The following is a 24,463-nucleotide window of genomic DNA, read 5'->3' as shown; positions in this document are numbered from 1 at the left end:
ATGTGTGCGTCTATTAGTTTAAGATGCTCACTGTGGCCCACACCAAGCGACCACAGAGCGTTAGAGTTGTCTGTGAAACTTCTTACTAAATTCAATTCCATAATTCCAATGTAAATCGAAAATGCCAATATTTCACCAGAAAATACAGTTATGCGGTTGTATAAGGAAACATTCAAATATATGGGTATATGTGAGTATATATCTTCAACCAAATACAAGATTTTGACTTTTGTATACCAAGAATCAATTGCGGCTTTGAGTGACGCAAGTATTAACCACTTGCATTTACAAATGCTACACCCGTCTTAACACGTGTTCACACATACATACATACAATGTGAATTGTGTATCCACATGCGTAGACATTTATGTAGATACATATGCATTTGTTTGTTTATATTTGATTGTGTTCGGAGGTCTTAAGCCTTGTTTGCTGCCAAAATGCCACAATTGAAGATTGATGACAAAGATTAGGCATTGTGCTTTGCGTATTTGTTTAAAATATTCAAAATTGTTTATTTAGAATTTATATGTGAATTTAGATTTTTCACAGTAGCTAAGCATTGGTTTGTGTTTGTACTTTTTTTGTGTAACAACGGATAAATGGCAAAGAGATTGAACTGCAGCTGTACGTTTGTTTGATTGCAAAGAAAATAAATTAATTTATTGTTCTATTCCAGCTTTATTAGTAATATTTTATAAATTTGTATTTTTGTTTTAACAATTTGTTGAAATATATTTTTTACATCTTCTCCAAGCCTCAAAAGCCAAATTTTCGCCTCTACATTCCACTTTTTACGCCACACTTGTGTCCATATATACATATGTGTGCATATCTAATAAATGCTTTATATTATAAATGAAAGCAGTTCATGTCTTTCCCCTGAACCCTGTAACACACATGAGGATTTCCATTATTTCTCTTAATTGGCTTATTTTTATTCACCACTCTACAAAGTCGGTTGCTTTTACACAATTATATTTCATTGCATTTTTAACATTAGGTTTTATAAATATTAAATGAAAATGCACTTACAAACTTTTACTAGCAATAAATATAATTAATTTAATAATTTATAATATTCATCGAATTTTATTGAATTTTTTTAACATATTTGTATGTAAATTGAACTTTTTTTAATCCATTTACCTATTCTACCTACAATCACTAACTGTTCTTTTCCGCTCTCTCTCGCTCTCTCTTCCACCTATCGTTACACATTTTGCTTTTCTGCTGACACATTGTTCGTTCGTTGCCTTTGAGTATTATAATTCGCAAATGCTTTTTCGTTAAGTAAAGCATATAAGTACAATGCGCTCTAATGGAGAGTTGTTCTTGCTTCGGCAGAACATATACTAAAATTGGAACGATACAGAGAAGATTAGCATGGCCCCTGCGCAAGGATGACACGCAAAATCGTGAAGCGTTCCACATTTTTTTGTGAAAATTTACTGAAATGATATTTTGATAAAACGTAACACAACAACATACATACTATAAATGTATGTATAAACTATATATGAATAGGTATTTTGTACTTAAATTCTGCACCTTCGCATAACATTCTTACGTCAAATGCACAAATTTGTGTATGCAAGTATAATATCGTACTATATACATATGTATGTATGTATATATGCACGTGTGAATTCATATACGAATCCATACAGAGGTTGATTAACTTTTCGGAGAAAAACATTTGGGCTAAATAACAAAAAAAAAAAATACTTGATTGCTACAATTTGAAACAAAACTAGCAAACACCTTTTACATCACTGCTTTCTTCGTTTGGTAGGACTTTGATGTTACTATACATATGCAAGTATGTACATATGTGTGTAGCAAAATATTTGTGTACCGAGAATGGGGTATATTAAGTTTGCCACGATGTTTGTAACATCCAAAAAGAAACGTCGGAGACTATAAAGTATAAGGCATATGAAAAATCAGCGTAACGAGCTGATACGATTTAGCCATGTCCGTCTGTCTATCCGTGTGTCTCCTTATATATGCATAAACTAGTTCCCCAGTTTTTAAGATATTAATCTGAAATTTTGCACCCATCCTTTTCTCACCGAGAAGCTCACTTGTCGGAACAGTTGATATCGCACCACTATAGCATACAACTATATAGAAAATAATAGAAATATTTTACATGAGCTATAGCATCTTGCACTACTGTAATCTTTGAAGAATTGTTCATATCGGATTACACTAGCATACAGCGATCGCAATGAAGTGCTTGTAGGAAAAAAAATTCATTTGACGATATTTCTTGAAGAAATTTGGTATGGGTTGCAAGGAAGCAGTGAAATATCTGAAGAAATTATTCAGATCGAGTCACTATAACATATAGTTGTCATACATACTCGCCTAGTAAGGAGTACATTGTATTTGTGAAGGTTATTATATCTGTATTAAATATTATTTATCAACACCACCCTAATGTTCTTTCATAGTCTACGAGGTGTGAAGAATTGTGTAAAGGACATTCGGTAGCCGGTTGTTGTTCCGATTCCATTCAACATTTTTTCTTCATAACTTCTAAATCTGTAACTCAAAGAGCACCCTTGAAAAAGTAATGAATTTCCTATCCTTCGCGCATACATATGTATGATTGGATGTAAGTCAGTAAAAATTCAATAAGAGAAAAAAAATTATATTGCACTTTTTGACATTTTATAGCACCATTTGAAACCGTTTACGCAAGTCTTAAAATATGTTTAACCCTTTCATGGCAAAAAATAATAAAACGATAGAAAAAGGGAAAATTTAATATACTGCACCCTTATATTATATATGTATGTATATGTCCGCACGAAAATGGATATGTTTGTACCTTCATGGTTTTTATACGCCAAGCAGGATAGTTAATTTGGAGGTGTATACCCCATATTTTCCTTCAATAACGACATTGTTACACATTTATGCCGGCATATACCGCTCGAAGTAGGATGTTGCAGGAGGTCAAGGGTAATCAAATGTTTGCATACATACGCATTCATGTATGTATGTGAGGTGTGGCCATTCACAGTGGCTTATATACCATTTACGACATTTGAACTGTAGCAGCAATAAGAAATGCTTAGATTTGAGCAGAATTGCTTAAAAATAGAAAACTTTCCGAAGAAATTGTTCATAAAAAACGGCTGGTTCAAAAGTAAAATCATGACCTTTCTGTAAAGGCTGAAAAGAGTACTTCAGCGTTCAACCATTTTTCTTATATTTTTTTTTACATTGTTAAGAAACACAATCAGTAATATTTTTAGCTGCTTATTATTTATTAGATATTGGCAACAATAAAGTACATCAAATTCAAGTATTCTTTGAGATAATAAAGGATTTTACAAAATTGTTATGCCAGACTTAATTAAGATCTTAATATAAATTACTTTTATTTATATACATAGGTTTGATTAGGCAGTTTTCACTGCATTAACTTAACTAAGAAGAGTTGAACATTGAGTTTTATATATTAAAAAAAAATCTAATTTCTTTATGTAAAATAATAAATATTAATATGTTTAAACTAAACTATTATGTATTTCACGGTGGTTATGCTGCTATACTAAGTGACCTAATTCCTTAGCAGAAAGTCAGTGTTCTCAGTTCTTGTTGTCGCCATATATTGGTCCAGCTCCTTGTCGAGCTTATCCTTATCAACCTCTGGCTTAGCAGTCTTACCTAAAAAAAATAAAAGTTAGTAACGTAAAAAACTGTACGATCACGTCCAATTTTAAGCAACATTTGCTGTCGCATTTTCCACCTTGATTACCGCAGTTCCAGGCGTAGCGTGTGCATTTATAACACGCCTTGGTTAGTTTTTACCTTGATTGCGGCCACCGCGTCCACCACGGCTGCGACTGCGACCACGTCGCTGCTGCTGTTGTTGTTGTTGCTGTCCATTCTTATTACCATTAGTTTTACCATTTCTTTGTGCTATTGCACCACGTCCTCCACGCCGTTGTTGACTACGGCCACGTATGCGACCAGCTTGAGCCGATCCTACATTGCGCTGACCCACAACAGATCCCCCACGAGTACGTGAACGTGCACGTGATTGAGCGCGTGCCTGTACGCCATTACGTGTGCGCGAACGTGAGCGGCCAGCCGTGTTTACTATGGCGTTTGCGTTTCTAGTCATTGTTCTGGAAGTAAAAAAGATAAAATTTAATTATTTATATACCAAACACTATTTATTGATATTCTTATGGTTAATATATGCTTGTAATTTACCTTCCCCGTTGGCGCCCAGCGTTAGCTGTACGTCCAGCAGCTCCAGCAGCAACATTAGAATTGCGTCGACGCTGTATGCGTCCTTGTGCTACGCCGCGTACAGCACTTTGGCTACGACGACGGCCAGCAATAGCTCCAGGACGGACACCCAAGCGGGCTTTTACTGGTATATTATTTCTAGAAACAGCATTGACACGACTGCGTGAACGTACACGTGAGCGAGAACGACCACGAACTTGAACGCCTGTTGGTAGCGTGCGTCCTACGCTGCGTGAACGACTACGGGTCAAATTTATAATCTCCACGGGCGCCCTAGAACGACTGCGTGAACGGCCACGCCTTTGCATTTCATGCGGTATGATTGCACCGGGCAATGCACGTTGTAAACGTCGCTGGGCAATACGCTGAGCAGCACCGCCTACTAGTGGGCGGCCCAAACGGTTCGAAACGGAATTCGCTCGACGGAGGGATCTGTTTAAGTTGCGTTGATTGTTCGTAATCAAATCGGCTTCCATTCTGTATATTGGATGGGGGTTTGAAGAAAGTAGAATTGAATCAATGTCATGCATATGGTAGCTTATATTTAAAATTCTTGTATAGTTCGCTGTTGCCATATTTTTGGTAAAATATTTAAGTTAATGCATTTTGTTGTTTGGCAGGTACACATGCAATAGCCTTGCTGTTGCATGTCTTATTGCAGATCATATATAATATGTATGTAGATGATGTATATAAATTTTGTTCTTACGTTGCAACGGTGGTCAGGCTATTGGTACGGATCGGTTTTCCATTAGCTGCTACACGCAAGGCCTTGATAGTGCCGCGTCTCATAGCTACAGTTCCTCCAATTGGTCGCATGCTTCTCTGTAATATCCACACAGGGTGTGAATTAGAAGAAATTTTCAAAATTAAACGTGGATTCGTTTAGGGGGTTCCGTTTACGTCTACATGACTTTAATTAAGCAATATTGGTTGGCTGTTTTTTGGCTAACGCTTTGTTATAGCGAGCACTAAATATTGTAGAGTAGCTTGCAGGTTCAAACATTTCGGTTCTATCACCCAATTCTATAACTGATTACAATAAGTTGATGTGTGACGATTATGTGTAAGAGTAGCTTAATTAAAATGTTTGTGTTCAAAAAGGAAAATTCCAAACGATTGATTTATGTTAGTAAAAATACTGGGGGATGTGTGGTCAAATAACTCCAAACGTAAGGTTCGAAAAGATTTTGTTGTAGAATTATTATCACTCATTCGTTGTCCAACGGCATGTAATTTGAGATGACCTCATCTGGTTGATGTCTTGTATCAGAAGCAATCTGCAATCCTTGTTATTGTAGAAACAGAGTGACACATTTCTAAAAGGTTTAAATAACGATGCATATATGGTATGGTATGGTTTCCGGTTACATAGCTCCTAGACGTAGCGATTTCTTTGTTCTATATGTCCTTATTTATACACAATAACTAGACGCTGAATTGACAAACACTTTCACAAGGTCAGTGTGAAAAAATGGAGAATTTGGTATGGTATCTTCCAAATATAATTTACTTGGGCGTAAATTGCCATAATTCAGTTAGACTGATTGAATAATTAGTAACATCTCCAATGACGCATTACTCATTCCCGTCAAAAGCTGACCGTATGATATATCCTACTGTACCACATATCCTTTCCTTCATCAAATGCCGATTTTCCTTTTTTTCAAATATGACGATTAATTATGTTTCTATTACTGCGTAATGTTTTTTATCCATTCCCCTCAAACGCCAAATGATGTTTTCCCATGTTGACACATGTTATCTTATGTATTTCACCTTTTCCTACATCAAATATAGCATGCTCGTACGTACGACATGCTAGTCGCAAACATAATATAGAATTGGGTGTTTAAAAGTACACTTTTAGGAATGCACTGTATTTGCAACATTTCTTTTTCGATAAATATTTATAGAAGTTTCGAAGCTGTAACACTGCACATCTGTGTATAAACCATTCAATTTCTGTGCACAAATGTATAATACAAAATTGTACTTTTAGCCAACCACTTTGCTGAATGTTCCCATCAAATGACTATAAATTTTGACCATTTACGTACGCGTTTCAATTTAAGTGCTGCTTGCATTTTATGTCTTCTAGCTAGCTGCTGCAATAGACGACGATTTGCGACAGATGTGTCGCGAGTAGGTCGCAAAACGCGTTCTGGCACTTCACGGCGGCGATCCTGCACTGCCGTAAAACGTTCATTCAATGACAAACCAGTCGAGCTGGTGACATGAATTTTGCTTATTGATGCCGACATTATTGAAGATAAAACTTTTAAATTGTTTACTTTATAACTTTGATGAAATTTTATTATGATTATTCACGGGAACTTATATCGCATTGACTTAACTGTAGCAATATTTGTTTGAAACTGAAATAAATCAAAAGAAATTTTTAGTATTTATAGACAAAGAACTCAATGATTGTAATACTGCTGTTTCTTAAATATTATCTACCTGTTCACTAATTAGCTAATAATGCACAATCTTTAAGAAATTCAATTCAATTCAATTTAATAATGAAATCCCTTTAAATGGCTAATCCACCACTTTTTACCCTTATTGCTATGAATTTTAAAATGTTTTTACCTGCATAAATATGTTTGATACAGTACTAATTTTTCTGAAAATATAATTAAATTGTATGTATGCATATAGTTAAAAATAGATATTTCCGTAATTGCAGATGACTACTGCCTTTGTACTAAATACATATTTATATACATTAGTTCGGGATAATTTAATAATAAACACCGCGATTTTGGCCCAAAAATTTATAAAAAAAAAAAAAACAAGGCCACTTTTGTATAAATTTTTAAAATCTCCAAATAATTAAAATTTGTATAAACATAGGTATACAAAATAGATGAGTTATTAGATGACGTAAACTACCCTGGCCTAATGTAGTTACATATATTTTGAATGTATTGTTCCAAAAATCCTCAAGGCCATTTTCTACAAAATGGCGTCTACACAATATCAACAAATTTATTGAAATTTCGGACGGTATTAAAAAAATATATATATAATTTAAATCTTACATTTTAAATTTGCGTTGATGTGAAATATTAATGTTTATCTCACAGCTTTTCTTCCACTTTATTGATTGATGTACTGCGGTGAACAAAGCAGCAAATTTATACTGGCTAAGGAAGCCAAATTCTTTCGGAGAATTTTTTAAACGTAGTTGTAAATTCGCAAATATACTTTGAAAATTAACATTTAGTTTTGTATGATTTTTGGGTATTTAAATGATTTTATTTCTATTAACTAGTATTTCTTCACAGATTTCACAAGAATTGATGATAGAGAATGTTCGCAAGAAAAAATGGCGACTTTATACAGACATTCAGCGAATATCGAAAAGAAATTCAGCACATAGAGTTGCCAAGCCTTTACATAAAAGACTATTATTTGAAAAAAATTCAAAGAAAAAATCACTTATTAAATGAAAACATAATATTTATTTTAATATGACAAGTAAATAAATTTATTTATTTAATAATAATATGTTTGAATTTCTGGGAAAATCTCATTTAAATAATAGCTCAAAAAATGTTAAGTCGTTTTAACAAGTACCCTCCGTGTTATGCATATTAAGGAATAGTTGACAGATTGTAATATGTAAGGTAAAAAAATATTGTAAACTGTAGTAAAAGTTGGTGATTTAATATTTATATCTCCCTACTGTTATTAACGATTACCATAAAACTGATAACTGTAACGATTTCTTCAATTCAATCTTTAATTTATATTTATGAGAATATAATATATGAAATGCAACCTTGTAGGTTGTTGCACAATGCATATTGTTATGTTTACAAACAGCTGTTTGTGCTAAATTGTCAGATATAAAAAGAAAACATTTTTTAGCTCCCCCTTCGTTTGGAGTGCGGAGCCATTCATTTCCCCCCTTAAAAATGTTCTACACAGCAATATTGCGTATACTTCAAAGTTGGCGTTTGTAGCAACAACAGCAATATCATCAGGTAGACACATATGGATTAATTTTGCATAACAAATTCACTACACTGAGTTTGTGTGAGATCTTATATGTAGCTGTGAAGATTTTCAGTCATAAATATTTATAATTCTGTGGTGATACACTGTTGTGGCAAGATAAATACTAGTATAGTATTGGCATATTTTAATTATTACTAATATTTATCATATTCGCGAAACCAGTTGTGGTGTATTAAGGGCAATGAACTCTTGAACATTGAGATATCAAAGAAAGCTGTTGATCTTTTCGAACGGGCGAATATATGCGATCTTAGAGCTATTGGTATAAGCGCCGCCGGCATTTTTCTTTTTATAGTACACCAATACTACGAATAGATGGCTGCCTAATAGTAAGAGGCATACAAGAATCCACTGATCGTATGAACCGCAAATCTCAAAGTCAGCGATTATGTTACGAAAAAGTACCTGTATAGTTAGGACATACAAAACAGTTGTAAGTGTGAATGCCATCGGAAGCAATAGGTACCGCATAAACTTTTGAAGCAAAGACTGTGCGCACGCCATTGACGTGTCAAAATTTTACAAGAAATTTTATAGCATTGTAGCTAGGCATAGTATAAAATATTACCATGGCGAAAATGGTTCCAGATGTCGTAATTTGGTGAGTACTTAATAACTTATATTGTTAAATAATTTGAATAACTATGGCTTTATTTCCTCTGATTGTAACCATGTAGCGGTTTTGTTATTACCGCGCTGCTGGTGATACACTTCTTTTCAGACATTTTGCGCCTCTCTTTAGGCGGCTACTACACACATGCGACACTCTCACAGCTCGTGGAATCCCATTCCAATAAGGAGTATTCTTGGTTGTTGAAACTGTTGGCCAATTGTTTTGGCTATAGTTGTGTTTTTGTACCTGGTTATCTTATTTATAAATATGTTGGAAGCACAAAATACTTGGAACGGAGTGGTAAATTAATTCGATACTTAAAAAATCTTAGCAGGCATAGATCATATTTGTTATTTATACTCGTACAGAGAAAACTTGCATATACACAGCGGTCAGCATGTGCATCACTGGCACTCCCGGTACTGAGCTCGACTACTCCGAATCCATGGAACGCAAACCAATGGAACCATTGCCAACCACAAATGGTGCAAAAACCCGTACGAAATCTCAAGAGACTTTGCTGCTAGGCTGGTGTTTTGGTGGGCTTATGATCTCATATCTAACGTGGGGTGTGCTGCAGGAAAAAATCATGACACAACAATATTTCAATTCCGATGGTCAACCATCACATTTCAAAGACTCACAATTTCTTGTCTTTTGCAATCGTTTATCTGCGTTTACATGTGCTATGGTCACTTTACGCATTAAACGTCCAGCCGGTCGTCATTGTACACCACTCTATAAGTACTCATTTGCATCTTTCTCGAATATAATGAGTGCTTGGTTCCAATATGAAGCCCTCAAATTTGTGAGTTTTCCCACGCAAGTGCTGGCGAAAGCATGCAAAATCATACCTGTGATGTTAATGGGTAAAATAATATCAAAAAACAAATACGATTGGTATGAATACGTGTCAGCTATATTGATATCATTAGGAATGATATTTTTCATGACCGGTTCGGCAAGTGGCACCAAGGCAAGCAGCGTGACCACATTCACGGGCATTTTTCTGCTCACCATGTACTTAACTTGTGACAGCTTCACAGCAAATTGGCAGGATGATCTATTCAAAAACTATGAAATGTCATCACTGCAAATGATGGCTGGTGTGAATCTCTTCTCCACCATATTTACAGCGACATCGTTATGGGTACAAGGCGGTTTCATGGATTCCCTGGCGTTTGCCAGTGAGGTAAGCGCATAAAATTACTAAGTAATAATAATTTATATTTCTTTTTAATGTTACAACAATTGCAGCATCCCAAATTCATAATTGATGCACTCACAATATCCATGTGCTCGGCAGTGGGTCAATTATTTATTTTTTATACAATATCAGTGTTTGGTGCAGTTGTATTTACGATCATCATGACATTACGACAGGTGAGTTGGTCTACATGTGAACCGTTAAAAAGTGATAAACACGGTGAGACAAACATGTGCATGCAACGTTTGCATGAGCTTAAGTAAACTTATATTGAGCTAATTTGTACAGTTGGGTGTAAACGCAATGCTGAAAATTACAATTTGATGGCTTTGTAAGTAAGTTATAAAATATACAAATATTTTTTTCCAGTACTTTTAGTTTGTCAGCAAATATTAAATATATGCATACATACATACAAATATGTGTTTACGTCGCATGTAATATGTAATTTTAACAGAAAAATGTGGGTGAATATTACCAAATAATAATTATATATTCCTTTTTGTGTGAACTGCGCTGCGGTTAATATGCTTGGCTTCAGGAAAATTGAACAGTGTATTTCTTAATTGCTGCTAGCATTTATTTTTTATCCTAATTATTGTTATTGTAAAAACCAACAACAGATACATTTTTGAATAAATTTATAATTCCTAAAGTCAAAAATCAACCCATACACATATAATGCCCAAGCAAACTTCTTTACAATATGTATTAAATATCTAATGCGAATATTCATTTATCTAGTATATGTTAATATATGACCTATTTACGTTGCACTCCTCTTGTTTATTATTGATCTGCCTAAAACTTGTATCCACATGCCTATAACTTAATTAATCATACAAATAAACAACTGGATCAACACATAAATTATTTAATTTATTCTCTTTGTTTATTTCAGGCCTTTGCTATATTGCTGTCGTGTTTAATCTACAAACACAAAATATCGGTACTGGGTATTTTCGGTATATTGGTTGTGTTCTTTGCGGTCTTCATGCGTTCCTATGGCAAACAACGCATGAAAGCCATACGTAAGCGTGCGGAGGCGCATAAACCGAAAATGGCAGCGTAGTTGGCACAATTGGTTGTTGTACCCAACGAAACGAGCGTTTGTAATGGTTGTAGTGACGCTAGTGTGTATGCCGGTAGCATTACTTAACAAAACGAGAGGCGCAAATCTGCATAAAACGAAGCTTTAAGTAAGCTAATTTAATTAGTTAACTCCTCTGGCAGCGAAAGGGGAGCTCAAAATGTTACTCCTGACTGTTATATCTTTACATAAAATTGTCACTCTTAAATGTATAAATGTCTAATAGCTTGCAACTTTTAATTATATTCACTTTATAAATTATTTATAATGTACAAATACATATACTATATAAAGTGGTAATTGTAAAATAATTTTAGAATTTATTTTTGTACATAGATACATATCTGATATTTAATATTTCCCGCTTTTATGTGCAATTAGCTAAAATATATATATTTTTTTTAAGTTTTGTAAGCAAATGACACATTGATATACATTTTTACTTAGCTGTTTATGTTTTTATGCACTATTTTCTGCAACAATTTTTTATAAGCTCTTAGTAGATCTTTCGAAATTATGTACGCAAATAAGAAAAAGTTTAAAATCTGGATAAGTATACTAGAATAAGAAGGTTTGCGCAAAAAAAAAATGCCTGTTTGATGCTGCAGCTATTTAAAATACCTATTTTATTTGTAAAATGAAAATTGTTAACAATTTTGTTGATTTCAACATTCATATGTATGTATGTCTTATGTTTGTAATATCTAAATGTAAACAACAACGATTTCAATGTTCCTTGTTGCGTTTTCGAAACTTTGAACTTATGGCTTTTAACGAAATTTCACTTTTCGTGTCTTGGTGGAATAAAAAGATAATAAAAATGCACGATATAAATGCTACAAAAAAATTATTAATTCGAAAATAAAATGAGCATGCGTTTCTATGTGGTATAAAGTAATCTGAAAGTTCGAAAGTGGTTCCCAACTTTGGATAAAACCACTTCGTTAATTTTTCTGGATCCAAGATTGTCTTACACCGATCCATGATTAATACTGCATATTCACATCTTCATCTGTCGTTTCCACAAGAGTTTTTCATGACTTTAGTAGTGGGTTTCGGAAGTGACGACATTTTTTGGGACGAGCTAAATATTCGGCGGCATTTAAAAAGCATTGAAAAACTACAGATGAAGCTTATTCACATCATAAAATATATGAAATATGAGTGATCGTAGGGCGCACAGTGTTAGTAGCCGCCATAATCACAGTTCTGCTTTATCATTTTTAAATTTTATACGAGCGATCTTGACCTGATTTCAGTAAAGCGAAAATATCACCAAATTTACACAGCTGGTTTTTACGATTGCTGGAGTGAATGGCTGTCCAAAAACAGAGCGACAGAGTTGAAGAAGCAAACAAAAACCAATTTAGACTACGACAAAATAGGCGAAATGGAAAATTAGAAAAAAAAAAAACAAAAACAATCGGATGCAGGTCAATGCACAGGCGGGAAATAGATAAAAAACAAAAATGTGTTGCCAAAAAGTTGTTACAGCAAACAATAGCACGTTAAAGCGACTTCCACAAATGTTTCGTGCGGCGGCAACGCATTACGCGCTTGCAAAGTGAGGCAGGTTGGAGCTGTTGCGCATGCGCAGATGAGCAGCCGCCAAACCGCTGTGTGTCTGGGGGCGATGCGTGGGTGCGCGCTGCTACTCACTTCAGCAAGCAAATGGGCTGAAATTAGCATATTACAAAAGCACAAACAAAGTAAAAATTTGGCGATTAAAAATTGCAAACTAAACTGTTGTTGTTGGCTCGTTGCTGTTCGCGTCTGCAAAAAAGGGCATTTTGCAATAACTGTGCGCCACCGATTATGGCCAGAACGGCTTTTATTCAAAAAAATTAAACGGTGTCTGTGTGGGTTTGTTTGGGAAATCCTACGCGTCTGCGCAGTAAACTTTTTTAGATAAGTTAGAGTGTTGCAGCGGGTGGGCGCTTAGTGCAAATTGCAAACGAGACGCGAACACTTCGTGTGTTGCTACAAAACACATGAAATACAACAAAAAACAATCGATGTGATAAAAAAAAACTATTTTCAACTAGGCAACAAGGATAATAAGTGTGCAAAGGGACTAACGAATTTAAAGTGAAATTTAAATACGAACAACCGAAAGAACTCGAAAGTCAAAAGGGGCTCTTGAAAAATGTCAGTACAAAGTGTGTGTTCCTAAAAATGTTCTTATTACAGCGGTTTATATTCGCGCTTGCGCTCGTTTTACTCACGTTGGTGGTGCTATGCGCCTGCGCGCCCCAAAGCTATTATGCCTCAAACTCTTATTCAACGGGCTCAGCACCATATCGCGCGAGCCCTTATCGGCGCGCCGGTTATTCTCCTTATCGGGACTATAACCGCGAGTATTATGACGCGTTGCGACAACGACGCCTGCGCGCGTTGGCCGACAGCTACAAAGGCATTTACAACAGCATCAGCAGCAGTACCAGCAGCCGTGGTGACAGCGGCACCAGCAGCCGTGGTGACAGCGGCACGAGCAGCAAAACACAGCGCTACTATTCCTCCTCACGTTTGCCCATCTCCGCAGTCGCTATAAGCGCTAGCAACAACGATAATAACGGCAGCACAAGTACCAGCCTTTATGCTAGCGACAGCAATGATCCGTATAACAGTAAATACAACAGATACGATGCTTACGCATTCGATAGTAAGCGCGCTACGAACAGCGCATCCAGCGCAAGAAAAAATAAGCAGCAGGAGGCAAGCGCCAACAGCAAACCGCGCATTAGCAAAGCTGACGAAGAGAATGCAAAATTTGCTGGTCTTCGAAATCAAGAAGCCGATGAGGAGAACACAAAAACTTTGTCGCATTTGAAGCGTAAGAAGCTACGTCGCTGCTTTCCATTTGGCCGCGACGCACAGGGCGCTGAAGTGACACCGCCACCAGCGGAGCAAGGGCGTTTGCTTTGGGATTTGAATGTCTATAATATTTATAATGGAGGTGGTTATCCTCCGCCTATATATGGTGACAGTGGTGTTGGTTGCGGTGGACTTGGTGGCGGCTTGGGCGGCGTTGGTGGTTTGGCTAGCGCTTTTGCCGGCGCTGGTGGTTTTGGCGGCGGCGGTCTTCTCTCCGATCCGATTGCTGCTGCCTATGCGCCACCCAATAGATTGAATAATTTCTTACAGCTATTTGCTCCTGGCATATTGCAGAATGCTTTAGCGGCGACAGCGCGTCCATCCCTGCTCAGACCTCAAGCCGATACCACCGCGAGTGGTGCTAACGATTTGGCTAGTGATCCGGACGTTGATCCTGCCTATACTCCTGTCGCAGCCAGACCACCGCCGGTGAGAAGACCTAACAGGGTTTACTATGATTCAGCGGGTGCGGTAAGTTCGTTAATATGCAATTTCTCTGTACAGAAATGTGACCTATGTTCTTCCATTTCAGGCGCCCGTAACACCTGCCCAATTGGTAGGCGGTGTAGCCACCACTGTTAATGGTATCATACAGCAACTAACTGGCAATGTTCAGCCGGTATACCCGGGTTATAGGTCGCTAAGTTATGGAAAATAAGAAACCTTCAAATGTTTCCAAATGCGCTAATGAAGTTATATACAAATATACTATATAATTTTTAGTTTTACATATATTTACTTTTAATCTTAGAAGTATGGTGTTTACTATGTTCCTCAAAGAAAATTTGTATGTATAAATAAAAAAAAAAAAATTGTTTATCATTTGTGGTTGCTATCGACACGTGCGTATTTTTTACTGAGAGAGAAGGATGGAAATTATAGGCAGACTGTCGAAATGTTGGTCTTTCTGGCAAATTGAGCTTTGACTTCATTAATTCATTAGTCCATCCGACATTTTTTGAAAACAATAGAGCTATAAGAGGTAGATGCTTTCAAATAGCTAAGCTTTTAACTAACTTCCGATAGACTCTTCTATTTGATGGACAGAATAGAAGTCAATGTATCAACGAGTGATTCAATGGATATATTTTATTCAATAGCCCTTTCTTCACAGATCACACTTTAATCGTGTCAAGCTGTAATGAATGCATTTCATCATGGAAATACTTACGTTTGAACAACATTCACAAATCGTTCAACTGTAATACGACTTCGCCCTCTTCGCTCAACTTATGGTCAACATAATCGACCTACTAACCGTTGTAATCGCAACACCATTACCCATCTTGAGACAGAGCATTTATTATTGGATAAAATAAACCACGCGGAGAGTCAACCCGGCGCTATTCGCAGCAACTCGGACTGCTGTGTCGAACGACTTTGCGCATTTTACGTCGAGATCTTAAATTGTACAAAAAAAAGATTGTACAAGAGCTGAAGCCGCTTGACCTTCCTAAGCGACATCACTTCACTCTATAGACTTTTGAAAATTTCCAAGAAGATCCGATGTATTCGAGCCAAATTTTGCTCAGCGATGAGGCTAATTTCTGGTTCAATGGGTATAAAACTAGCAAAATTAGCGCATTTGGAACGAATTGCGGTAAAGAATTCAAGAACTGCCATTTCATCAAAAATAACGGTTTGGTGTAGTTTGTGGGCCGGTGGAATCAACGGTACATATTTCTTCAAAAATTATGCCGGTGAGAACGTAACCGTCAATGATGACCCTTAGCGCGCTAAGGTTATTGATTATTTGATGCCTGAAATTGCAGTTCGTGATCTCGTGCAAAGCGGGGTTATTTTTTTTCTTTAAATAAGTAAGGAACTTCGAAATGGATGACCTTGTATATGAAAATAACTGTGAACCTAGTAAAGCGAAAAACAATCGAAAATTTCTTGAAAGGATTTTCGACCTGATAATAATTTTCAAAGTAGTTTGAAAGATAATAGAGTGCAATAAAATTTCAGATGCATTTTGATATGCTTGATTTGAACAGCTTTTGCAAGCTTTTTTTTTTATCTATTGAAATCAGAGAACGTATTATACGTTCTCTGTTGAAATATAGCTTTTAGATAGCAAAATTTACCACTATGTTGAAATTTGTTGAATTTAAAAACCACATTAAAGCTTTAGCCAGAGAACGTAAATGAATCAACACATATGAAACAAGTAAAAAAGAGCTAAGCTTGGGTTTAACCGAACATTTTATACTCTCGCAACTTGCAAAGTTCAAATTCAAGGAATATTTTTTCACATTTCAATAATACTTATGTATATCTGAAATATTGACCGATATTTTTTGTGAAAAAATTCGCAATAGAAACTGGGGTCCGCTTATTCGTTATTTGGGGGCTTGAATAGTTTTGTTTCGACCTGTAAACCTCAAAAGCACTATTCGTGCAAAGTTTTATTCGGATACATTGGTTGTTTCCTGATACCTAAAGAGAAAATGAATTGGTATGTACGATTGTCAAGATAATATTATGTACCAAATTAGGTCGATATGGTCCCAAAATATGTGGTTTCACTTTTAGGCTGCTTAAAGATGCCAAAATATTCATTCTGAGTGAATTTGGTTATTATAGCATGAATATCCACGGACAGACGGGGCCATCCGAACCTCGACAGTCGCTCGAATTTTAACTCGTCTCATATTCCAGATGAAAACGTCATAATTATGCATACACACATAATTTATTTACTTTTTGTACAAAAATTCGAATCTGAAATTACCTATCACTAAACTTATTAATTAGCACTAAGAACTTAAGTGTGTTAACCAAAGAAACCATTTCCGAAACCACCATAGCCACCATTGTAGTAACCACTTTGACTATGTGAATGACTCTGTGATTGCGATTGGCTGTAGGAGCCACCATAATTGCCAATACCGCCATAACCGCCACCATAGCCGGGATAATAGCCACCGCCGAAACCTGGTCGACCATAATAGCCACCATAACCGCCTGGATAGCCGCCGTAGTAGCCTGGGTAGCCACCGTATCCACCATAACCACCATAACCACCATAACCACCAAAGCCGCCCAAACCAAACGCGGCACCCAGACCCAAGCCACCGAAAGTGCGCGCTTGAGCGCCAGCAGGTTTCGGCGCAGGCGCAGCATACAACACGGCGATTATTGTGCAGGCGATTGCGAGTCTCAGCAGCTGAACATTAGGAAAACAAGAGAATTGATGGTTTTATAGTTAGTTTTCAAAGAGTCCTTTAATAAAAAACAAAACACTTTTTTAACACTTACATAACTAGCCATTTTCTATTTGAATTCCTTGATGTTCCTTGCTAACTTCTAGTAATGAGTTGCTCAGTTCAGTTAGTTGCGCACTAAGTTGCACTTAAAGTACGCACATTGCTTTTTATACTTTAGCAACATGGATGCGCGCACGCATGCGTACTACTATCGACTTTAGACGGCGAAATTACAGAACCGCGAAACATGTTGATGACGAAAAATACAAAAGTTAACGTTACACACATACATACATATGTACCTGTATATGGCCGGGTATTTTGTCATTGACGGAAGCGTCCAGCGTCAAGATCAAGAGCACAATAACATCAGTCGCCAGCACAGCATTAACAAAAACAAATAACTAAAAACAGTACATAGTACATACGAATATGTTCGTGGTGGTGGCGATAATCAGAAAACCCAATTTCGGAATTTTGGATTCTCATCGCGACTTTGTGAGAATGAAGCGCAGCGCATGCAACGCTTTGTTGCGCAGTCAAGCGTAAGAAAAATATTAAAAATTGTGTGCTCTAGAGCATGTCACAGAAACCCAAACAAAATTAGCATCACTCACTCTAGCACTAACATTGCGGCAAACTAAGTCATATTAGCGTTTAATCTCAACTAAATTCAAATTTATTGACAAAAAGTGTTTGTTGTGCAAAGTGTATTAACCTTTTGCCTGGCCTTTCGCCTTCTTAGCTGTGAGACGGCCACCTTCCATCGATGACGACTGCTGCTCTTCGACTCTTCCTCTCCGCGCGATTTTCACTTTCAGCATTATTCGCCAATCTGTAAATTAATAGTTAATTGGAATGGTTGGTTTTTAAGCCTAAGCGCAACGTAGCATAATATAGTTGTGATTATTCTTTGTCAAAAATAGGCTCCTTCAGTGTCGATGCCGCGCTGCCAGCGCGATTCCCAAGCATTGCAGGCGTCACGGAAGACATCCTCCGGAATAGCCTTGAGAGCGTGCAAGCTGCTTGGATCCCTCTGTCGTCTCAAGCTTCTTGTCTTTCATCGGCCTTTTCAATCAAGAAAACAAAAAATGTCCGGGCGGCCACATCTGGACTGTAGGTCGGCTTCGGAAGCGTTGGGATAACGGCCATGGTTAGGTTGCTGTTCTCATGAAAGGCGGGTGTACCGGGGCGTTTTCGTGGTGCAACTTCCAATCGGCTGCGATATCTTGACCTTTCGTCTCTTGAGGACATCCACGTAAAACTTGGCATTGACGGTTTGTCTAGAAGGCACAAATTCATGGTGGACGATGCCTTTGATGTCAAAAAAGACAATGAGCATCGTTTTAACTTTGGATTTGCTCATTCTTCCGATCTTCATCAGCGACCTCTTCTCGGCCCTCCAAAAAGGTCTGGTGCCACCGAAACACACCACTTCTTGCTAAAGCAACATCTGCTTAATCACATCACAAGTCACTGTCGCGGATTTACCCCGTTTTTCACACAGAATTTAATAGCGTACCTCTGCTCTAACCAACGCTGCATTTTCGGCTAGCACCCCTCACAGAAACACGTCACGCGAAAATGTTTGTCCTGACTCTCCAGGTGTTAGGAGACAATTGACCAGCCGCTTGTTCGTCAACATTGACAATCCTCGCCAAGAAGCAAATCGTTAACACACGCCTTTTGACCCAAACGAAAAATCATCTCAAATATAAATAGCTTCTAAAATCAATACCAAGACTCAAATAACGGGGGAATACTGTAGTAACTCCGCATACAACCACATTTGTATAATCGGTTCTGCGAAACTCATCCATCCTCAGTTGTTAATTTAATATTTCCTACCTTAATACATGCACACATACATACATATATGTAGGTACATACACGGAAGCATATAATAAAGTGTTTTCTCATGTGATAATAAATGTTTGACGGTTGAATTTAAAAATGAGTTCGGTGTCAATATTTACCAGAAGGTCGTTATGTATTTAAATTCATGGGATTTCCAAAAATATTATTTCGAATAATATGAAATTCCCGTTAACACTTTTTGATTATGGTTTACTTCATGCGTATTCATCTATGTTTAGCTGAGAAAATTAATGCTTGGATTTTCCAAAAATTCAAATTCAAATAACTGTATGCATACTTTATGTGACATTAAAATAGAGAGCATAACTCTAACACTGTTTCAAATTATCAAATACTAGTTTAATACACAGCACGACTTGTTTGGAGTTTTGATTTTGATGTGTGTTACCAGGCGTTAGTAAGTTAAAAGTCATATGAGAAAAACCCTGAAAGTGGCCCCGAATGCGAAAAAGAATTTTGGATGATAGTAAAATATAATAAATCGATGTAACTGAGTCTCTAAGGATATCAAAAGATTGGATTGAACACACAAACTCAACAACGCGCTGTGCAAATTTTGTGCCTGGAATTAGTGATGCACCATTACACAACAACATTTAGAATTGGACTTCAAATTGTTTTCGCATCCTCCCTATTCACCAACTCACCGTGACTTTTTGCTGACCATAAGGTCTCAGCAATGCTCGCTCAAAAGTGACAATGAGAGATAATGGCTGAAAGGAGCACCTAAAAGCTGCAAGATCACTTCAATCTCTATATGCATTTCAGTTGTATGTAGGTACTGGAGCCTAAATGTTTGGTACCTCGGGGCTTAAGCAGTTTTGTCGAAATCGGTTGGTCGGGTCCCGAGATATGGGATTTCCCCATTAAGTGGGCGGTGCCCACGCCGGCTCTATAAACCTCCCTCATACCATATCGGTGGTAAAATCTAATGTCTCTGGAGTATTTGGGTATAGATATCTCGCGCTTTTAGTACTTTTTAGCAGTACCGTTATATAGGGAGTGTCATCCATTTTTAAATTATCTGTAGAAGTTCTTAGAAGATTTGTACCGAGTAAATTTAGTTGTTGTGGCTTAAATGGTTTAGGAGATATGTAAATTAACTTTGTTAAAGGACGGGACCATCTTGCTACTCCGATCCTCTGTCAAAATATCAGTTTTATATCTTAATTTAGTGCTTACATATGCCAATTTATATTTATGTCTTCGGTTAATGGCGATTTATGGTTGTGGTAGAGGTTCAATTACGCCTATATACGAACTCGAAATTTTTTTTTCTAAGGAACCCATATAAGAAGATAATAGTTGTCGTTGCAGTCGTATATCTCCAGTGCTACCTTTTCAGCCCACTTGTACTACATATTAGTTAAACGAGATATATACATGCCGTCACACATAACTCTGGAGCAAATAATGTTCTTCATCTTCGGCAACTATTTTATATTGCTTATATTTTTTTCATTATTAATAAATTGAACGACCTCATCTTAATTAGATATAAATAAAAGTTCAACGCCTTTTCAGCGTAAATTTGCGAACAACTGAAAATAAAGCGGAAACATGAAAATTATATTGCAGAAATTACAAACAATAAACACACAAAAAATTGTGGAAATATTAGAATGTGAAAATAGACACATACATAAATGGATTCAGTTAGAACAATAAGACAGATATCAATAAATGTTTATTTATTGTTACTAAGTTATAAGTCCAAATGGAATATGTGCAAAAATAGTATTACTTTGTTCATAATTTTAAAGTTCTTAATTTATAATATATCTCAAAATCTATGTCGTCCGTTCAATATGTGTTGTGATTCACGTTTAATGTGTTCGATTGATTCAAAACGGTTTCCCCGGAGCCGTCTTTGCAGTTGCTGAATAGCCAGAAGTCACCCGGAGGTAAATCAGGCGAATAAGGTTGTTGTGGCACGATAATGGTTGAAATTTTGACGAAAAACTGACGAAGAATCAATGCAGTATGCGACGGTGCTTTATCTTGACTAAAACCAAGAGTCGTCCGGCGTCTTCTTATGAATAGCTTCGAGCAAATGAAGTATAACAATCAAACAGTATTAATTGTTGACAATTTAGCCACACCTCGATAATCATAAAAACATGTTAACATAACCTTGATTTTTGTCCTGCTTTGATGTTGTTTTTCGGCTTCTGCTTACCTTTGCCACGATATTCGCACGATTGATAATCTGTTTCTGTAAGCATAGATCCAAGACTCATCGTCAGTAATAATTCGTTTTATGACATCAACGCTTTTTCTTGAAAAGGTTAAGTGATTTTGGAACCAATCGTGTTTTCACTTTTCTTAGGCCCAAATTATCTTTCAAACTGGTTTTCGCTGATCCTTCCGATATACCAACGATGCCGATAAGATCTCTGACTGTTAGTCATCAATCCTCCAGCATCAATTACTTTATTTCATTGACGTATTGATCATCAGTTGATGTTGATGCCTGTCCTGGATGTGATTCATCGTCAACGCGTTCTCGAACCTCTTTGTATAATTTTTACCAATCAAAAACTGTTGCGCGCAACAAGCAATGATCACCGAAAGCAATTTCAAATATTCTGAACGTTACGCACACGAAATTTAATGGAATTCCTTTGTTGAATGATTTCATTCATCGCAAAAATCGCCGAATGCACTTTAAGTACTTCAGAAATACAACCGTATACTAAACACTAATGATTATTTTGATGTGACATTTGGCACAGATGTCACTGACAGTCACAAAACCCTAGAAAAAAATATTTCAATGAAATTTAAATCAAAAAGTCTTACAATTTTTTGCCTATAAACTTATCGATCATTTACCTTATTGCTTATTCGTATGTCATCTAAATTTAGTATTTGTACAAATAAGTCAGCTGTATGACTTAATATGTTAAACTAATAACTAACGATGTGTAACAAAATAAAAACAGACTCAAGATAAAGAAAATATTGCATGAGAAAGACAGTGAATGTCTTCAATGTTATGTGAAATTAAAAAATTATGTAAAAATGTGGCGCAAGTAAAATACTGACTAGTAATTGCAAATAATTAATATAGACACACACTACATATATTTTGCCTGTTGTTAAGACGATTTACTAACAAGGGAGATTTTATACAAATTTAAAGAAATTCAGTTATTTTTGCTCCATGCAAGCCCCAAAGTCAATCAAATGGAAATATGTTTAAAAAATTTTCATTATCGCTATAAAAGTATGGATTTGTCTGCAAGAAAAATTATTATGCATTTAATTGCTGACATGAAAAGATTAAATTATATTTGGTCGTACAAGTGCTTTCATTAAAATGGTTTAGAAAAGATATTGTTACTATAAATAACGGTATCGTTTATTTCTAATTTTTTTAATTTAAAAATGGAGGGTTAACGTAAAAAAATTTAATAATAAAATCATATAAATAATATATAAAGTTTAAAGAAAATATAAAACTTATGAAAACTCAATATAATCCAAAAACTAAAAATAAATCACAACTTTTTTAAAAAAAATTTTTCCCAAATTAAAAATTTAGCTTCGCCGTAAAAATGCTACAAATAATTGTGGTGAGTTTTTCAAAAAGCGAAACAAATAATAAATTCACGTATACAATAACAAATAATTTTCAATTTTTTAGCTTTTGCTCACAACATTACCCTACATCCACGGACAAAATGCAGAACGCATGGAAGCAGACAATCGTGTTTATATAGGTGATTTCACGCAGCCTCCCTACAGTATGGGCAAAGCAGACAATAGTATCGCCTATCCTTACCACAGCAACTATCTCAGTTTTTCGCTCAACAACAACAACGGTTATCAGCCGTTCAATCCTAATATTGCACCTATGGGCAAGGCAGACAATAGTATCGCATATTCTTACCACAACAACTATGTCAGTTTTCCACCTTCCAACAACAATGGTTATCAGCCGTTCAATCTCCATAGTGTGCCTACAACAATGCCTAACCACCAAACATCAACTCTTGGTGGATATAATGGGCACTCCGTTTACGCTAACTATGCACCCCTTAATACCTGGCAAGGTTACAACAATTTTGGCATGGCAAGAACATATGGAGTCGGCATATCTAGCAATGCTAACTTCGTGCCCGTAACCTACAGCACTCATCAGCCGATCATGGATGGGCGTCATACGAGTATAGGCGCGGCTTTAGGCGGCAGCATGAATGGCATGTCTGCCTATCCGCCTAACGGTCACTACAACGGCTACTATCCGTACAAGTCGCTGGGTATTTTACAGTCATTTAAGTGATGTACAAGCCCGTGCATGGATTTTGGGAATATCAAGTTGTATTTATTTTTTATTGTAAAATATTATTTATATACATATGTATATTTAATACTTAACAGCAACACGAAGATTTTTTAAGTAAACAACTTGTAGGAAAAGAATAAAAAATATGTATTTAAAAAAAAGCAAAAATGCATAAACACAAAGTCATGTGCAAGGTCAGTAATCTGTAGAGTTGGATGTGAATCATCGTGTGAAAGAAGGTGTATAAAACTGGTTTTGGTGGGTGATGACGAAACGTACGTGCCGCTCAAGTATCGCCGATATTGTCGTACACTAGCTGACACAAAAGTAGTTACACCCAATTTTGAAAACGTTTGATTTTCCAACGGAAATTCGGAGAGAGGAAATCATAGATTCGGCGGACCTGCCTTTGATTTTCTTTGATAAATATGCTCTTGCATAATCTTTTATTTTCTCATATTGGGGTACGATCAATCACACTTCCTCACTAATATTTTAAAATAAAATTTTGTTGAATAAAGAATAGTACAATTAGGTTTTTTGCAAATATATTTTTATAAATATATATATATTATATATATATTATATATTTCAATCAAAATTTACTTCTTCGATTCCAAAAAATTATTGCTTAAAATGTATGTATGTATATTTACGGTTATGGTTGATTCGTTTATGTAAATATAATATGTACATTTCAATGGTGCTCAACATATTTGCTTCAACATTACCTAGGTTTCCAAACTGTGTGTGTTATTTGGATTGTATTGCCTTAATTAAAATATGGCATTGGACAATAAAATAATATATGGGGATGTAGCTCAGATGGTAGAGCGCTCGCTTAGCATGTGAGAGGTACGGGGATCGATGCCCCGCATCTCCAGGTCAGTGTTTTTTTTTTTCAATTTATTTAAAAAAACAGTAATTTTTTTCAATTTATTTAAAAAAATGTTTAGGTACGTTTAAAAAAAATTTATTATAACAGGGAAAAATTAT

The 24,463-nt window shown here is 36.1% G+C and overlaps 5 protein-coding genes and 1 non-coding gene across 8 annotated transcripts; 4 read left to right on the top strand and 2 right to left on the bottom strand.

Annotated features, from left to right (window-relative positions):
- Nucleotides 1-3,261: 3,261 nt before the first annotated feature.
- LOC108966686 (serine/arginine-rich splicing factor 4) lies at nt 3,262-7,611 on the bottom strand. Of its 2 annotated transcripts, none has more exons than XM_018929718.1 (6): nt 7,324-7,611; nt 6,337-6,654; nt 4,986-5,101; nt 4,238-4,753; nt 3,830-4,149; nt 3,262-3,685 (listed from the first exon to the last, which is right to left on the bottom strand). In XM_018929718.1, the coding sequence occupies exons 2-6, from the start codon at nt 6,538-6,540 to the stop codon at nt 3,579-3,581; spliced, it is 1,263 nt and encodes a 420-aa protein (XP_018785263.1). In that variant the 5' UTR covers nt 6,541-6,654; nt 7,324-7,611; the 3' UTR covers nt 3,262-3,578. The 2 variants fall into 2 exon arrangements, 1 of the variants encoding a protein (XP_018785263.1); XR_001993201.1 differs by having other exon boundaries at nt 3,597-3,685; nt 3,768-4,149.
- A 550-nt stretch (nt 7,612-8,161) lies between these two features.
- Nucleotides 8,162-11,482, top strand: LOC108966651 (adenosine 3'-phospho 5'-phosphosulfate transporter 1). Of its 2 annotated transcripts, XM_018929666.1 has the most exons (6): nt 8,163-8,271; nt 8,468-8,906; nt 8,983-9,218; nt 9,287-10,110; nt 10,176-10,301; nt 11,027-11,482. In XM_018929666.1, the coding sequence occupies exons 2-6, from the start codon at nt 8,875-8,877 to the stop codon at nt 11,195-11,197; spliced, it is 1,389 nt and encodes a 462-aa protein (XP_018785211.1). In that variant the 5' UTR covers nt 8,163-8,271; nt 8,468-8,874; the 3' UTR covers nt 11,198-11,482. The 2 variants fall into 2 exon arrangements, with proteins under 2 accessions (XP_018785210.1, XP_018785211.1); XM_018929665.1 differs by having other exon boundaries at nt 8,162-8,906.
- A 1,688-nt stretch (nt 11,483-13,170) lies between these two features.
- LOC108966660 lies at nt 13,171-14,891 on the top strand. Its single transcript, XM_018929677.1, has 2 exons — nt 13,171-14,560; nt 14,622-14,891. The coding sequence occupies exons 1-2, from the start codon at nt 13,391-13,393 to the stop codon at nt 14,745-14,747; spliced, it is 1,296 nt and encodes a 431-aa protein (XP_018785222.1). The 5' UTR covers nt 13,171-13,390; the 3' UTR covers nt 14,748-14,891.
- A 1,943-nt stretch (nt 14,892-16,834) lies between these two features.
- On the bottom strand, nt 16,835-17,426 carry LOC108966668 (glycine-rich protein 3-like). The gene is made up of 2 exons (XM_018929685.1): nt 17,351-17,426; nt 16,835-17,258 (listed from the first exon to the last, which is right to left on the bottom strand). Exons 1-2 carry the CDS (start codon nt 17,360-17,362, stop codon nt 16,866-16,868), a joined length of 405 nt encoding a protein of 134 aa, XP_018785230.1. The 5' UTR covers nt 17,363-17,426; the 3' UTR covers nt 16,835-16,865.
- A 5,258-nt stretch (nt 17,427-22,684) lies between these two features.
- On the top strand, nt 22,685-23,484 carry LOC108966667. The gene is made up of 2 exons (XM_018929684.1): nt 22,685-22,754; nt 22,826-23,484. The coding sequence occupies exons 1-2, from the start codon at nt 22,737-22,739 to the stop codon at nt 23,462-23,464; spliced, it is 657 nt and encodes a 218-aa protein (XP_018785229.1). The 5' UTR covers nt 22,685-22,736; the 3' UTR covers nt 23,465-23,484.
- Nucleotides 23,485-24,277: 793 nt separating this feature from the next.
- On the top strand, nt 24,278-24,350 carry Trnaa-agc. Its single transcript has one exon. It is a non-coding gene; the product is annotated as a tRNA-Ala (tRNA).
- Nucleotides 24,351-24,463: the final 113 nt, after the last annotated feature.

This window comes from Bactrocera latifrons, unplaced genomic scaffold (genome assembly GCF_001853355.1).
Source record: "Bactrocera latifrons isolate USDA-ARS-PBARC rearing strain unplaced genomic scaffold, ASM185335v1 scaffold_169, whole genome shotgun sequence".
Lineage (NCBI taxonomy): Eukaryota > Metazoa > Arthropoda > Insecta > Diptera > Tephritidae > Bactrocera > Bactrocera latifrons.
The sequence above is the reverse complement of the archived record's forward strand: the minus strand, read 5'-3'. Positions and strand labels throughout refer to the sequence as shown.

Excerpts from the sequence above, each read along its gene's own strand:
- LOC108966660 (XM_018929677.1), top strand. The coding sequence starts at position 13,391 with ATGTTCTTATTACAGCGGTTTATATTCGCGCTTGCGCTCGTTTTACTC. Across the intron at positions 14,561-14,621 it reads ACTATGATTCAGCGGGTGCG|GCGCCCGTAACACCTGCCCA; the intron begins GTAAGTTCGTTA and ends CTTCCATTTCAG.
- LOC108966651 (XM_018929665.1), top strand. The coding sequence starts at position 8,875 with ATGGCGAAAATGGTTCCAGATGTCGTAATTTG. Across the intron at positions 9,219-9,286 it reads AAAATACTTGGAACGGAGTG|AGAAAACTTGCATATACACA; the intron begins GTAAATTAATTC and ends ATACTCGTACAG. Across the intron at positions 10,302-11,026 it reads TCATCATGACATTACGACAG|GCCTTTGCTATATTGCTGTC; the intron begins GTGAGTTGGTCT and ends TGTTTATTTCAG.
- LOC108966686 (XM_018929718.1), bottom strand. The coding sequence starts at position 6,540 with ATGTCGGCATCAATAAGCAAAATTCATGTCACCAGCTCGACTGGTTTG. Across the intron at positions 5,102-6,336 it reads CAGCACTTAAATTGAAACGC|AGAAGCATGCGACCAATTGG; the intron begins GTACGTAAATGG and ends TGGATATTACAG. Across the intron at positions 3,686-3,829 it reads ACGCGGTGGCCGCAATCAAG|GTAAGACTGCTAAGCCAGAG; the intron begins GTAAAAACTAAC and ends TATTTTTTTTAG.